The 15075-nt window shown below is 35.3% G+C and overlaps 1 protein-coding gene across 3 annotated transcripts in view; it reads left to right on the top strand.

The window, feature by feature from the left end:
• SCAPER (S-phase cyclin A associated protein in the ER) overlaps nucleotides 1-15075 on the top strand; it is a 508924-nt gene that overhangs the window by 80774 nt on the left and 413075 nt on the right. For all 3 annotated transcript variants that reach the window (XM_013059415.2, XM_013059414.2, XM_013059413.2), the window contains 2 exons: nucleotides 3624-3740; nucleotides 8333-8493. In XM_013059415.2, coding sequence (XP_012914869.1) covers nucleotides 3624-3740; nucleotides 8333-8493 — 278 coding nt within the window. The remainder of the gene's footprint in view (nucleotides 1-3623; nucleotides 3741-8332; nucleotides 8494-15075) is intronic.

Raw genomic sequence — 15075 nt, 5'->3', positions numbered from 1 at the left:
TTCATTGGGTTGAACCAAGTTAAGGGATCATCATGCTGATCAGAGATTGGTGGCTCTATTGTTCTTGTGAAGATAAGTAGAAGAAAGCAAGTTCAAAGAAAATGGAATAGATATACAAGGGGAATCAGGGATGAAGGAAATCATGTGGTCTTTGAGAGTTTAAGATTGTTGCTTTTATGCTTCTTTCCTCTTGGTCTAATCCTCATGATTCTTTATTCCAGTTTTTCCCCACCTTGGATGTCCTTGACCTTTTATATAGTTTATATCCTTAGAGTAAATCTTCAACTTCTTTTTCTTTTTCTTTCTTTCTTTTTTTCTTTTAAGATTTTACTTATTTATTTAACAGAGATCACAAGTAGGCAGAATGGCAGGCAGAGAGAGGGGGAAAGAGGCTCCCTGCCGAGCAGAGAGCCCGATGCGGGGCTCGATTCCAGTACCCCAGGACCATGACCCGAGCCGAAGGCAGAGGCCTAACCCACTGAGCCACCTAGGCAGCCCTCTTTTACTTTTTACAATCAACTTGAGTTTCTGTTTCTTATGTCCAAAAGGGTCTACAAATATCACCACCAATGTATAAGAAATGAACTAATTTTTTTTTTTTTTGCCTGCCTATAAACTACAGTCAGGTAGCAGTGGCTATGTTGAGGATAGTATTAAGAAAGATTCTGAGGCCAAGTCCAAGGTGAACGCTGTCCTGGTACCATGGTTCAGAAGTATACCTGAGATTTCTCTTTTTATCTTAACTGGTTATCAGCATATCTGCTCTTTGCTTTTTGAGGCAGCTCCTGGTTATAGAAAACAACCTTAAATTCCCTAAAGATGGCATTATCCATCTTACTTTCTTCAAATCATGCATCAAAATTCATTTGAGATTCAAATGTAAAAAGTGCAGTTGTACATAGAGAAGAAAACCGATAAATATTTATATATTTTTATTGTGGGTAAGGACTTTATAAGACAAAGGCAGAAACCACAAAGGAAAGTATTAATAGGCTTGATTTAATAGGAATAAAATTTGCCTTTCTGCATAAAAGATTAAACTTTAAGTAGTTATGTTATCTCTGCCAAAGGATATGTAACCATAGTAGTATTAGTAGTAGTAGTAGTAATAGTAGTAATAGTCCTAAATTAGAAAATGATGAAAATCCCAGTGGAAAAAATGACAAAAGTTACCAACATGCTAATCCTGAAGAAGAAATTTATTTTTTATTTTATATATTTTTTAAGATTTATTTATTTGAGAGAGAGGTTGAGCACAAGCAGGGTCAGGGCAGAAGGAAATTGAGAGAAGCAGATTCCCCACTGAGCATGGAGCCATCAGAAGGCTTGATCTCAGAACCCCAAGATTATGACCTGAGCCAAAATCAGGAGTCAGACACTTAAATGACTGAGTCACCCAGGCACCCTCCCAAAGAAGAAATTTAAATGGCTAGTAAAAAAAAAAGATCAGCCTCACTAGTAATGATAATAAAAATATATGATTTTTTAAAAACAAAAAAAAAATTTGCTAATGAATTTTTTTTAATATATAATTTTTTTATTTTTTATAAACATATATTTTTATCCCCAGGGGTACAGGTCTGTGAATCACCAGGTTTACACACTTCACAGCCTCACTAGTAATGATAATAAAAATATATGATTTTTTTAAAAACAAAAAAAAATTTGCTAATGAATTTTTTAAAAAACACACCATTATTGTGGTTTTGATTTGTATTTCCCTGATGCCGAGTGATATGGAGCACTTTTTCATGTGTCTCTTGGCCATCTGGATGTCTTCTTTGCAGAAATGTCTGTTCATGTCCTCTGCCCATTTCTTGATTGGATTATTTGTTCTTTGGGTGTTGAGTTTGCTAAGTTCTTTATAGATTTTGGACACTAGTCCTTTATCTGATATGTTGTTTGCAAATATCTTCTCCCATTCTGTCAAACTGAGGGTTGCTGGGGGGAGGGGGGTTGGGAGAAGGGGGGGGTAGGGTTATGGACATTGGGGAGGGTATGTGCTTTGGTGAGTGCTGATTCACAGACCTGTACCCCTGGAGATAAAAATACATGTTTATAAAAAATAAAAAATTAAAAAAACACACACCATTATTGAAATTTTTATAAGAAAAAGACCACGTGACTTTAGAGATTCTCTGTCTCCCTTCCCCTCTGCCCATCCCACCACTCATGCTCTCCCCCGCCAAATAACTAGATAAATCAATAAGAAAATATTTAAAAAAGTAAAAGAAACTCCTCACAAGACCAAAACTCTAGCATAGGAGTAAGCGAACTCTTCCTATAAAGTGTCAGGTAGTAATTTTTTTACTTTGCAAGCAATGCCATCTCTTTCATAAGCCACTGAAATTTCTAAAACAAGATCCTAACTGTTGGCAATGTTCAAGGGAAATGGGCACTTTTCATCTAGTAGAGGTGTAATTTGTTAGAAGCTTTCTGAAAGGTGATTTGACAATTAATTTAGACTTTATTTGGATAATCTTTTATCTTAATTTCTTGTTTTCTAATGACAAATACCACTTTTTTTTTTAGAGAGAGGTAGAGAAAGATAGAGGTTGGGGAGGAGCAGAGAGAGAGGGGGAGAGAGAATCTCAAGTAGGCTCAATGCCCAGCATGGAGCCTATGTAGGGCTTGATCTCACAACCCTGAGATCATGACCTGAACTGAAATCATGAGTCAAATAAACCAGCTGAGCCATGCAGGTGCCCCATCAAATACTACTTTTTAATGTGAGAAAAAAATCACAACCACTAGATTGAATGGAAGGTAAGAGGGAAGGAGATTCTGGGGAGTTATGGAGGGTTGTGCTGAGGCCATTAGAAATACAGGAAACGCTACTAGAGGAAAACAGTTTATTTATTTATTTATCTATCTATTTATTTATTTATTTTTAAGGATTTTATTTATTTGTTAGAGAGAAAGAGTGAGAGAAAGAGCACAAGCACGTACAGGGAGAAGCAGGCTCTCCACTAAGCAAGGAACCTGATGTGGGACTCAATCCCAGGAACCTGGGATCATGACCTGAGGGAAGGCAGATGCTTAAACTGACTGAGCCACTCAAATATTCCTGGAAAACAGTTTAGTAAAGCCTGTGCATCCTTTCAAAGTTGTGGGACCAGTGAAGAAGTTAGCTTTTCCAGCGAAGAGCAAGGAAATGTTTAAGCTCCCACTCTCATGTAGAGGAAAGGGGACTTCATATTTTCTTGTGTATTCTTCATTTAACCCTCAAAACTGTTTTTCTGTCCTGTTCTGCAACTCAGTTTTCCAGGACAGCAGACACAAGTTGATTTTTATAAGTAGTCTGATTTAGTACAATTGTCTTTTTAATATGTTTTTAGCTGAGTATGTGGAGGCTTTTAAAATGTAAATAGTATATCTCATGTCTTTGTAAACCCATGGCTTTTTTAGAGAAATAGGGTTATGTTGCTGTACTGCAGTGTGTAGAAAATCCTGGACCATGCATCATCTGTGTGGTTTATTGGGTAATATGGTAAACTTTCTGGTGACTCTAGGGAAAATTTGTGACCTGGTTATGTTTTCACCCATTAACGACAAAGGGAAAATACTAGGTTTTTCTTTTTATTCTCTGTTAATTTAATGTCTTCTATAATTTGAATTGACAGACCAACTTCTTTGGCTTGGGAAGTAAAGAAGATGTCTCCAGGACGTCATGTGATTCCAAGTCCATCGACAGATAGAATAAGTGTAACATCAAATGCTCGAAGAAGCTTAAATTTTGGGTGAGATGAACTCAAAAAAACTGACTTGGATTACAGTTAATTATTATCTGTGGATAATACAGTATTATAAACTGATATTCCACTATAAAAAATCCATGTATATGTTTGTTATATGTTTGAAATTTTTTGAATAAAAAAAATCCAAGAGAATAAAATTTAGCTTTTAGGAAATGTAATGTATTCAAATATAGTTAGGATCCAGAAATTAAAACCCATAAACATATGTCATGCTAAATGATTCATAACATGAATTAGCAATTTCTTTTACAGCAAAAGATCTAAATATATATCATAAGCTGTGTTACTGTCATGAAAATTGTATCTTTATGCATTGTAATCCCATCAATGCAGTTTTATAATTATTGTTTTATGTGGTTATATTTTAAATTAGATAGAAAAAAGTTATAAACAAAACACACTTTTATATATTTTTTGTATTTACCTGTGTAGTTACTTTTACTAGTGTTCTTTATATCTTCATGTAGATTCAAGTTATTGTCTAGTGTCCTCTCATTTTGGCCTGAAGGACTCCCTTTAGGATGTGTTGTTGGGCGGGTCTGCTACTGACAGTTTTTCTTGGTTTTTGTTTTTCTGAGAATATCTTAATTTGTCCTTCGGTTTTGGAAGGATAGTTTCATAGTACATAGAATTCTTGGTTGAAAGTCTTTTTCTTTTAGGACTTTGAACATGTCTTATTACTTCCTTCTTAATTTTTAAAAGTTCTTTTTATTTTTTTAAAGATTTATTTATTTATTTGAGAGAGGGAGAGAGAGAATGAGCAGGAGGGGCAGAGGAAGAGAGAATCTCAAGCAGACTCCATGCTGAGTATGGATCCTTACTTGAGGCTCAGTCTCACAACCCTGAGATCATGACCTGAGCTGAAACTGAGTTGGATGCTTAACTGACTATGTCACCCAGGAACCCCCTCTCACTTTCTTCTGACTCCCATGGTTTCTGATGAGAAAGCAACTGTTATTCTTATTAGGGATCCATTTTGAGATGCCTCACTTTTCTCTTGCTGTTTTCATGATTTTATCTTTGTCTTTGAATAGTTTGATTGTGATGTAGGTCTCTGAGTTTATCCTATTTAGAGTTCATTTAACCTTTTGTATGAATAGATGAATGTTTTTCATCAAATTTGGAAGGTTTTTGTTCATTTCTGCAAATATCCTGCAAATATTCTTTCCTGGGAATCCCTCTATACCGATTTGGGATTTGTGATGGTGTTGCACAGGTCTTGGAGGTTCTGTTTTTCTGTTGTTTTCTTTTTTCATTGTTTCTCAATAATCTCGATTGTCCTCAAGATTGTCCTTGATTGTGTTCAAGTTTGCTGATTGTTTATTTTACTAGCTCAAATCTGCTGTTGAGCCCCTCTGATGAATTTTTCATTACAATTACTAATATTTTTCAACTCCAGAATATCTGTATAGTACTTTTTTATATTTATTTTCTCTTTATTGATATTATAGTTGGTGAAACATTGTTTGCATACTTTAGTTTTTAGACACAATTTTCTTTTGTTCTTTAGTATCCTTTGAAGATAATTATAGTACCTGATTTAAAGTCTGTCTAGGAAGCCCAATGTCTGGGTTTCCTTGAGGACAGTTTCAGTTACTGTTCTTTTATTTTGTGTATGAATGTGTCATATCTTCCTGTTTATTTGCATGTCATGTGACTTTCTGTTGTTGTTGAAACTGAATATTTTAAGTAGTTTGGCAGCTTTGGAGATTGCTACCTCTTCAGGATTTGTTGTTGTGGCTGCTTTGTGGTGGTAATATTGTTACTGTTCAAAAACACTATTGAACTTGGGACACCTGGGTGGCTCAGTTGGTTGGATGACTGCCTTCGGCTCAGGTCATGATCCTGGAGTCCCAGGATCGAATCCCACATCGGGCTCCCAGCTCCATGGGGAGTCTGCTTTTCTTTCTGACCTTCTCCTCGCTCATGCTCTCTCTCACTGTCTCTCTCTCTCAAATAAATAAATAAAATCTTAAAAAAAAAACCAACACTATTGAACTAGTTTTCTGCAGTCTGTTTTCTTTGTCATGTGTAGTCACTAAAGTTACTTGATTTGACAGAAGTTTCCTAGTTCTGTACCTTCAGTGCTCTAGAATTCACTTCCTGCCTCCTCACAGGTTCAAGATTAGTTAGAAGTGAGGTGTTAGGGCCTTCTCAGATCTTTCTGGGGCATGCACTGAACCCTGACTTTTATATGTGGCCGTCTTGATTTTCAGGAGCATTTAGGAGCTTTTCAAAGCCCCCTGTGGCCATTCCATTCTCCAAATTTTCCTTTAAAGGTTTTTTGTTTAGGCCCTTGTTTGCCCCAAGTGTTACAGCAACTTTTGGCAGCTTGTTAAACAGCCCTCACTATTGTTTTTCTTTAATGTTCCTGGGGAAATCTGTTTTTTAAGACACAGTTTTGTTTGGACTCTTAATTCTTTAGAGTGACTCTTAATACTGGATGTGTAATAGAGGGGTGGTAAATAGTTTGCTCTGTCAGTTCTCTTTCCTCTGTTAAAACCTAACCTTTCTTAATTGCTTTTTATCCTCACTCCAACCATGTCACTGTCATCTTCATCTCTTGTTACTGCTGAGCCTTGCATCTACTTGTGTTATTATTACATTTGCCATGTAGTACAACCTTTTTAATGTTTCTTTTTTGTACTCATGCTAGGATCTTTAACACAAATTCTTGTCATATCTTCTGTATCCCAAGCACTTAAGATTGTACCTGGCATTTAGTAAAAGCTTATTAAGGTTGCTAGGCAGAACCAAATTTTTGCTTTCAGCTGAGATTATTGAATAGTATTGCCTCAGGTGAAAGTTAATGGATTTTGGAAACTTAGAGTAATTGTATTTTAATGGAATAGGAGAAAGGTATATAAGCAAACAAAACCAAATAATTGTATATTCAAGCACCATTTTAAGGGATGTACTTATATTATGTATTCCATTGGTCTGTGGCTCAGAATGTTGTATAATGCATGTTTTCTTTTAACATTGGAAGCCTTTAATGCATGCATGGTAAAAGTTCTTGTACTGATCTCCATATAATCATATTGTTGGATTAAATGGCACTCTTTATTATCAATGTAAAACCTGTTTTTTTCGGCGTGCTGAAAAATTGTGGTTCATAGTCTACTTTTAAATTATCTACTCACTTTTCTCCTACTGGTTGAGTTAAATGTTTACTCAGAATATATAGTAAACTAAACTTGCTTATTTAAGTTTCTTTGTTATTTTAACTCATAATTTAAATATTAAATAAAATGGTTAAGTATGATACAGAAAGAGTCATTGTTTCTGTGAAAACTTAAAGTTCTCAGAAAGCTTTGATAAAGGTGAACTATTAAAGTTTTGCTGTCAAAAGATTGGGGAAAATATTGTTAAAGTTGAGGAGCATTATTCACTTAGAATGTTTAAGAGGTGTTACTAAATTCTCACTTCATTTTAAAGAGACAGAAATTGGATATTGCCAATGAGGCATTATACTTGTGGTCATGGTTCATGTAAGAAATGTACACAAAGAGAAAGCCTGTTTTGATAGTATCTCTGTCAATAGATTGACAAGTTAATGCACATTTATATTATTTAAAGATAGGAGTTTTTAAATCGAAATAAATAAATGCCTAAATTGAAATAAAATATGTATTTTATAAGGATCCTCCATTTAACTGAAATTTTCTTTTAAACCAAATTAATGAGGGCTTTTATATTATCCCTGTTCCCATACAATATGTTGTACTATATTGGATTAATGAAGTATTAGACCAACATAAATTTAAAAAGCAATTAAGAAAGGTTAGGTTTTAACAGAGGAAAGAGATGTATTTGACCAATGTATTTGACTTCAGTTTCTCTGGTTGTATGGTACTCCATATATGTGGATATACACACCCAATTTATTTAGAACTTAAATGTATTAAGTATATATTTAAGATTTCAACTTTTTTGGGGGGAAGTTGAAATAATTTTGAACTGTGCTAAATTTCATTTAAATAAACAAGATGTAAATAACAGTGATAGAAATGTGACATATAACCAAATGAGTGGAGAATAATATGTTATATTGCTTTTTTATTTGGAAATAGCCCAAGTTCTTTTTTTTTTTTTTAAATCATGCATATTGCATTTGTTCTTATTGGCTGCATAATATTTCATGGTATTTTTCACTTTTAAATTTTTTTCAAATTTTTAAATTTTTTACAATGTAAATATTAAATATTCAATATGTAAATATTAAACAACACACTGCTGCACAAGCAGTGGACCAAATAAGAAATCAAGTGGCTAATCAAAATATGTCTCAAAGAAAAAGAAAATACAATGTTCCAAAAACCTATGGGATGTGGCAAAAGCAGATGTTAGAGTGAAATTTAGTCTATAAATGCTTGTATTAAAAAAATAATTAAAACAAATAAATTATACTATAAGGAACTGGAAAAAAAAGATACTTAGCTGAAATTTAGTAGAGGAAGGAAATAGTAAAGAAAAATCAGAAAAAGAGACCCAAAATAATACTAAGTATATATTTAAATTTTAAAAATTTTAGCTTTTATATTTGATTTATTAATGCAGAATTTTCTCCATAGGGGTTCGCCTGGCACAGTGACTGCTCCCCGTCTGGCTCCTACAGGTGTTAGTTGGGCTGACAAAGTGAAGGCTCATCATACCGGCTCTCCTGCTGCTTCAGATGTAGTTCCTGCTCAATCATGCCCACCAATGACTGTGCAGAAGACTTCTCGCAAAAATGGCAAGTGACTTTGTTTTTTTGTTTTTGTTTTTTTCATGAAGAGAGAGAGTTTCTTAAGCAGGCTCCATGCCCAGCATGGATCCTGAAGCAGGCTTGATCTTATAACCCTGCAATCATGACCTGAGCTGAAATCAAGAGTCAGATACTTAACTGACTGAGTGGTCCCAAAATGGCAAATGACTTTGAATCAATCTTTTTATATAGTAGACAGGTAGAAGCATATGGAGTTCTATATATTTTACCTGAAACTGATGCTAATAACATTACATATTTATCTTTTTGCATCATTCATGTGATATTAATTTGCCTTAAAATAATCTTAATAAAGTAATCTTAAAAACTGTATGAAAGCTTATGCAGATCATTCTAATCTCAGGGTTGCCCTGTGTAAACTTTAAGATAATCATTCTTTCGTCAATTCATTTATGAAATCTTTATAACTCTTTTTTGACTTAAAATAGAAAAAATTGACTACTAATTCATTCTCTAGGCAGTGTACACTTTTAAGTAGCATGTCACCATTTCATTTCATTTATATTTGAATATTATTTTGGCACTAAAATCATACTCAGTTTATCTTTGCTTACACATTTGTTTTCTATACCATGAAAATAATTATGGAGCACAAATAAATAGGGCTATTATTCCAAGGGCCTGTTTATTCCATAAGAATTTCCTTCATGGACTTTGACAACAATGGTAAAACCTAGAGTATACAGTGGAGAAGCAGAGGTCATAGGAAGGAATTTTAAGTGGACATTAAATAGTATCAGCCTTGATTTGGGAAGATAAATTTGTTGCTACAATGGGGAAGGATGGGGACCAGGAGGAAGCAACTAACCATGATCGGTACCCTAGTGAGCAGTCTCACTAGGGAGTGGGATTCTTATTAATCAAAAAGAGAAGTAATGAAAATGAGAACATATCAGATCTAACCAGAATCTCTTTTGGAACATAGACATTACCTTTTCTCTCTTAGCTCAAAATTGTCTGAACTTAGAATATAAAAAGCCAAAACTGATTATCTAATGTTAAAAAAAAAATTCTTTTCTTTCATAAAGTATTTTTATATAGAAATCCAGAGTGAATTTTTTTTAATTGTACACATTTGCTAAGTTTAAGTTGTGCTAACTTCTGATATATAGAAATGTGTATCCACGTAACTGTATATATATATATGTATAAAAATACAAATATAATTCATATCTGTAGTAATATTTTGAGTTTACCTCTGGAATTAATTTTATTTTGGGTCAAATATTTCACCTTTTACTATAAGCCTAATCTGTTCATGAGCATCTTTAGTCCATCTGAGGTAAGGAATATAATCCTGGGTAGAAGAGGGATATGGTAGTAGGATGGTCAGAACAGCATTTAGCCCATACAGGGTGCCTTGGTACAGTTTAGAAAAAGGAGCCACATCATCTGAGTAGACACAGCCTTACACCAATTAACTTGGCTTGGTGAGTGGAGCCTGGAAGGATTTCAGCTTTCATTCACAGTCTTAGCCAGGTACCCTTGTAGGCACCACCTACATATAGGTGGCAATTTTACAATTATATATGTTATATATTTATATCATATATATATGTTATATATATGGAGGGGACTGCTCAGTGGTGGTACAAGCAGAAATTGATTAGGCAACCCTTGCAACAGCTTTACTTCTTGCTCTAAAAGACTGATTTAATTTGTCTGGCTGAGTTTGGTCAGATAGGGGGTCCATTCTTCCAACCACTGCAGTTGATTTAGTTGAAGAGGGAGATCTTGATGGGAGATCATTTTCTTGTTCAAGTGTGCACATGGCTATGCAGCATCCAATTGGACTTTAAAGGCTCCATCTTAGGAAATAACCCAGTGTTCATTCTTGACTCCTAAAAGTTATGCTGCCAAGCTGGCAGTAGGTGAGCTATGCGATTTCTCTCTTTTAAGTGTCCTTGAAATACAAACCATAAGGAAAGCCTATTCCAAAACCAAGATGAATTCTTCACTTGTAGTGGGAGATCAAACCATTGCTCTTGGAGCCTTGGTTCGCCTGCCTTTAGCCCGGGGTAGTGCAGAGAGGCTGAGGGGAGGAGAGAGAGAAGAGCCAGTGGGCAGTCTCCAGGCATGTTTTTGCTTCAGGCCCATGGGTCAGAGGACCAGAGCAGTGGACACCTTGAGCCGGGCCCCTTGGTGAGGTAGGTGTCCATGCCCTGGAGGCTGGCTTTGAGAACTCTGCCAGGCCCTCCCACTCCATCTGTCACTACAGTGGTTGGGAGGCTGTTGGACCCCAGGGGTCACACTTTATTACTGGGGGCTGCCTCCATCCCCCCCAAGTGAATTTCTTATACTTCTACTGGGCCTTGGATTTTAGAATTATTACAGTGAATTTACGTTATGAATTAAGGAGCACACTGAGAGTACTGCTTTCTTTTTCTTTGATGAAAGATCCCTTTAGAGCGTGTTCGTTCAAAAAGAAATGTTTTATTGGATATAACAAATGCCTTGCCATCTTTACATTACAGATATTCTTTTTTCCATTTTGGCCTCAGTAAGTCATGTTTGCTTATTTTAAATAATACTCCTTAGTCTTACCCAGTATATTGCCCTTGGTTTCTCTATATAGACTAGTAGTAGTAGTCTATGCTGCCAAAATTGAGAGTGGTTGTGAGTTTTTCTCTTAGGAGAAGGTAAGAGAATGTGGAACCAAGTTTAGTTTCTGTATTGTGAAAGAGTCTGAGAAAAATGTGTTAAATCTAATTGCAAAAAAATACCTTAAAGGAATCATGGTATTAAAGTATATCATGGTTTTGTTTAAAGCATTACTCTCAGATTATTTATGAGTGTGACTCATTTGGTTGAGATGAAATGATAGGTCTTGATTATAACTAGGCTTAAAAGTATCCATGTGCATATATCAGGAAATTTTGTTCTTGACTACTTTGATTTCCAGTTTTGGGGTTTTGATGTACTTTTATGAACATGAATTATGGTTTATATCATAAGTAATTTATAATAGCACTAGCTCTAGTATTGAAGTTTGTAATGATAGCCTATAAAAATGATTTTTGTTAAAGGTGACAGTTGGAGCACATACATTTACTGTCTTTCCTAAACTCAGCTAAAATGATATAAAAGGATTGAAAAATAGGACTTAAGGAAAAAGAGATAAGAGTTACAGACAAGTTTTTGGAAGCTGAAAAGTAGACCAGACGTTAGAGTGAGTTAGCTGAGTCCTAAACTCAAGAGAGTGGGCAAAACTGTAAAGCAATCCAGTTTGTTCCACAGAACTCCCCAGAGGTTAAAAAATTGGGAACAGTTGTCTCTGGAAGTGAGGATAAAGGTAGGGATTATATGTAGTCATCCCAAATTTCTCCCTGTTTGCCCTCAACTCTGAATAGTAGGATGACAGTATTTCCCTCACCCCAGAAGAATATTGGAGGTTTATTCTATATGGATGGTAAAAGAGATGGTGTCTTACCTGAAGGATACCAGGCACATTGGAAAGTTGGGAGTAATGATTGATAATAAGCAGATTAAGTGGAAGACTGTAAAGATAATGTTGAGATGCCTCTTCCTTGTTTCTGCTTCAAGCCCTCTTCTCCCATTGAGCTACCAGGTTTGCAGACCAAGAGAATTCACACCTGTGGAGCAAATCAAGATCCAGTATAGATCATGAGATATTGGACTTGTGATATTATGAAGTTGATACTGTAATTGGATGACTGTCTGCTCTTCTTAGGGGACTTGGGCAATCTGAAGCCACGTTGTGAACTATGGTAGATTGTATGCAAAGATGGGTGTCAACAATTTCTTCCATTCTTGTGCATGCATGCCAGTTTGATTGTCAAGTGGTAGAGTCTTTTTTTCCTCCCCATGAATTTTTGGTTTGCCCTATGACTTGATATGATCAGTAGAACATGACAAGAGTGATCGGTAGATTCCCAGTCTAGCCTGTATGAGGCCTTGCAGCTTCCATTTTTTCCATGTTGGAAGCCAGCTGCAATGTAAAGAAGTCCAGCATAGGCTGTTGAATAATAAGGGACTATGTGAGGAGAAAGAGGCCATGAGAAGGAGAACCTAGCTATCTCAGCCAACAATGGTGCCAAGACTTTAGGCATGTAGTGAAGACATCATGAACAGTCTGGCCTTAGGTGAGGCACTCTAGCTGATAATCATGTGTAGATGAAACCTCCCTCCACTGAGCACTCCTCAGATTTCTTACTCAAAGAATTGCATGGACATAACACAGTGTTTCTGGAGGGGCATGTGTACCCAAATGTTTATAGCAGCAGTGTCCAGAATAGCCAAACTATGGAAAGAGCCTAGATGTCCATCAACAGATGAATGGATAAAGAAGATACAGTGGAATACTATGCAGCCATCAACCCCCGCTGAAATCTTGCCATTTGCAGTGACATGGATGGAACTAGAGGGTATTTTGATAAGCGAAATAAGTCGATCAGAGAAAGACAATTATCTTATGATCTCACTGATATGAGGAATTCGAGAAACAAAACAGAGGATCATAGGGGAAGGGAGGGAAGAACGAAACAAGATGAAACCAGAGAGGGAGACTTTTAATCTCAGGAAACAAATAGGGTTGCTGGAGCTGAGGGGGGTGGCAGGAATGGAGTGGCTGGGGGATGGACATTGGGGAGGTTATGTGATATGATGTGTGCTGTGAATTGTGTAAGACTGATGAATCACAGACCATGATTATCCCCTGGAACAAATAATACATTATATGTTAATGAAAAAATAAAAATAAGTAAATAAATAAAAGATGCTAGGTTTTGGGTTTGCTATATAAAAATAGATAATGGAATTATCCACCATTTGAGTAACATGAATTTTAGAAAGCAGAAGGAGAGAATCATGAAATTAGATAATTAAAGGAGATTTCCTTTAACAGAGGATATAAGTTTCTAGACCAAAAGGGCTCATTAAGTGCCCACTTCAGTGGATGAAAACATATTGACACCAAAACATGTTAGGAAATTTATGAATACTACAGATGATGAGAGTCTTAAAATTAGATAACATAGTCATTTTAGATACAGATGACCAGGAATCAGAATGGCATCTGCTTCTGCTAAATTGTGCCTAGAAGCCACAAGAAAATTGAGCAAAGTTTTCAGAATTCTGAAGGAAAATTATTTCTAATGTAAAATTCTATGCTCATCCAAATTATCTATTAAATGTGAAAGCTGGCTGAAGATATTTTCATTCATGCAAGATCTCAGAATTTTTTTTTTTTGCCTCCATGGACCTATTCGCTACTGGAGGATGCCATCCCAGAAGAGAGGCAAAGGTCATACTGTATGGTGGTGATCCCAGTATGATAACTGTTCCAGGTCTAGGGAGCAACCAGTCCAGATTTTTGATGGTTACAGGGCTCTGGAAGATAGGAATAAATGAAATTTTTAAAACATCTGATGTATTTGCACACATCAAAAAGAGTTTTAGAATTTAGGAGCGTTGGGATTGAATTAATTCTAAGTGCAGTCGCAAATATTTAACTATTTAAATGGAGAAAGAAGAAACAGGAAAATGCGGAGAAGCACAGAAGAAGCATACCTATAAGTTGAGTCTGTGAAGGGGTTGAGTGAATGGTATAAAAGTAATGTTTGAAGAGATAATCCCTAAATATTTCCCCAAACCATTAAAATATCAGTCTCATATTTTAGAAGCACTGTGAACTCCAAGAAGGAAAAAAAGAAAACATATCTCATTTAGATGTAATATAATAAAAATACCACAAATCAGAGAATAAATCTTTACTAGTAGAGTAAAAAAGTAAATAAATAAATAAAAGATTTCAGATAACCCTGAACAATACTTGAAAATCCCTGTATAACCTTTGTCTCCCCCAAACTTAACTAATAGCCTATTATTGATTACAAGCCTTACTGACAACATAAACAGTCAACACATATTTTGTATGCTTTATGTATTATATACCATATTCTTATAGTAAAGGAAGCTAGAGAAAAAATGTTTATATTTAGGATCCTTGCATTTTTTTGAAGTTACAAAAATTCTGACTTGTACTAGATATTATAAAATAGATGAGACAAATCAAAACCAAATTATAAAATGCAAAATGCAAAAACCTCAGTTAAAGGTAAATGGTCTCTTAATTTTAATTTTATTTAAATTCAATTAATTAATATATAGTATATTATTAGTTTCAGAGGTAGAATTTAGTGATTCATCAGTTGCATATAACACTCCGTGTCATTCCATCAAGTGCCCTCCTTTATTCCCATCACACAGCTACCCCATTCCACATCCCCCTCCAGCAACCCTTAGTTTGTTTCTTATAGTTAAGAGTCTCTTATGGTTTGTCTTCTTCATTGATTTCAGATTGTTTTATTTTTTCCTCTCTTCTCCTATGATCTTCTGTTTTGTTTTTTAAATTCCATATATGACTGAACTCATAATTGCCTTTCTCTGATTGACTTATTTCATGTAGTGTGATAACCTCTAGTTCCATCTGTGTCATTGCAAACAGTTAAGATTTCATTGTTTTGATGGCTGAGTGGTATTCCTCTGTATGTATGTGTGTGTGTGTGTGTGTGTGTGTGTATCACACCT

Source organism: Mustela putorius, unplaced genomic scaffold, assembly GCF_011764305.1.
Source record: "Mustela putorius furo isolate JIRA1106 unplaced genomic scaffold, ASM1176430v1.1 tig00003972_pilon_pilon_pilon, whole genome shotgun sequence".
Classification (NCBI taxonomy): domain Eukaryota; kingdom Metazoa; phylum Chordata; class Mammalia; order Carnivora; family Mustelidae; genus Mustela; species Mustela putorius.
The sequence above is the reverse complement of the archived record's forward strand: the minus strand, read 5'-3'. Positions and strand labels throughout refer to the sequence as shown.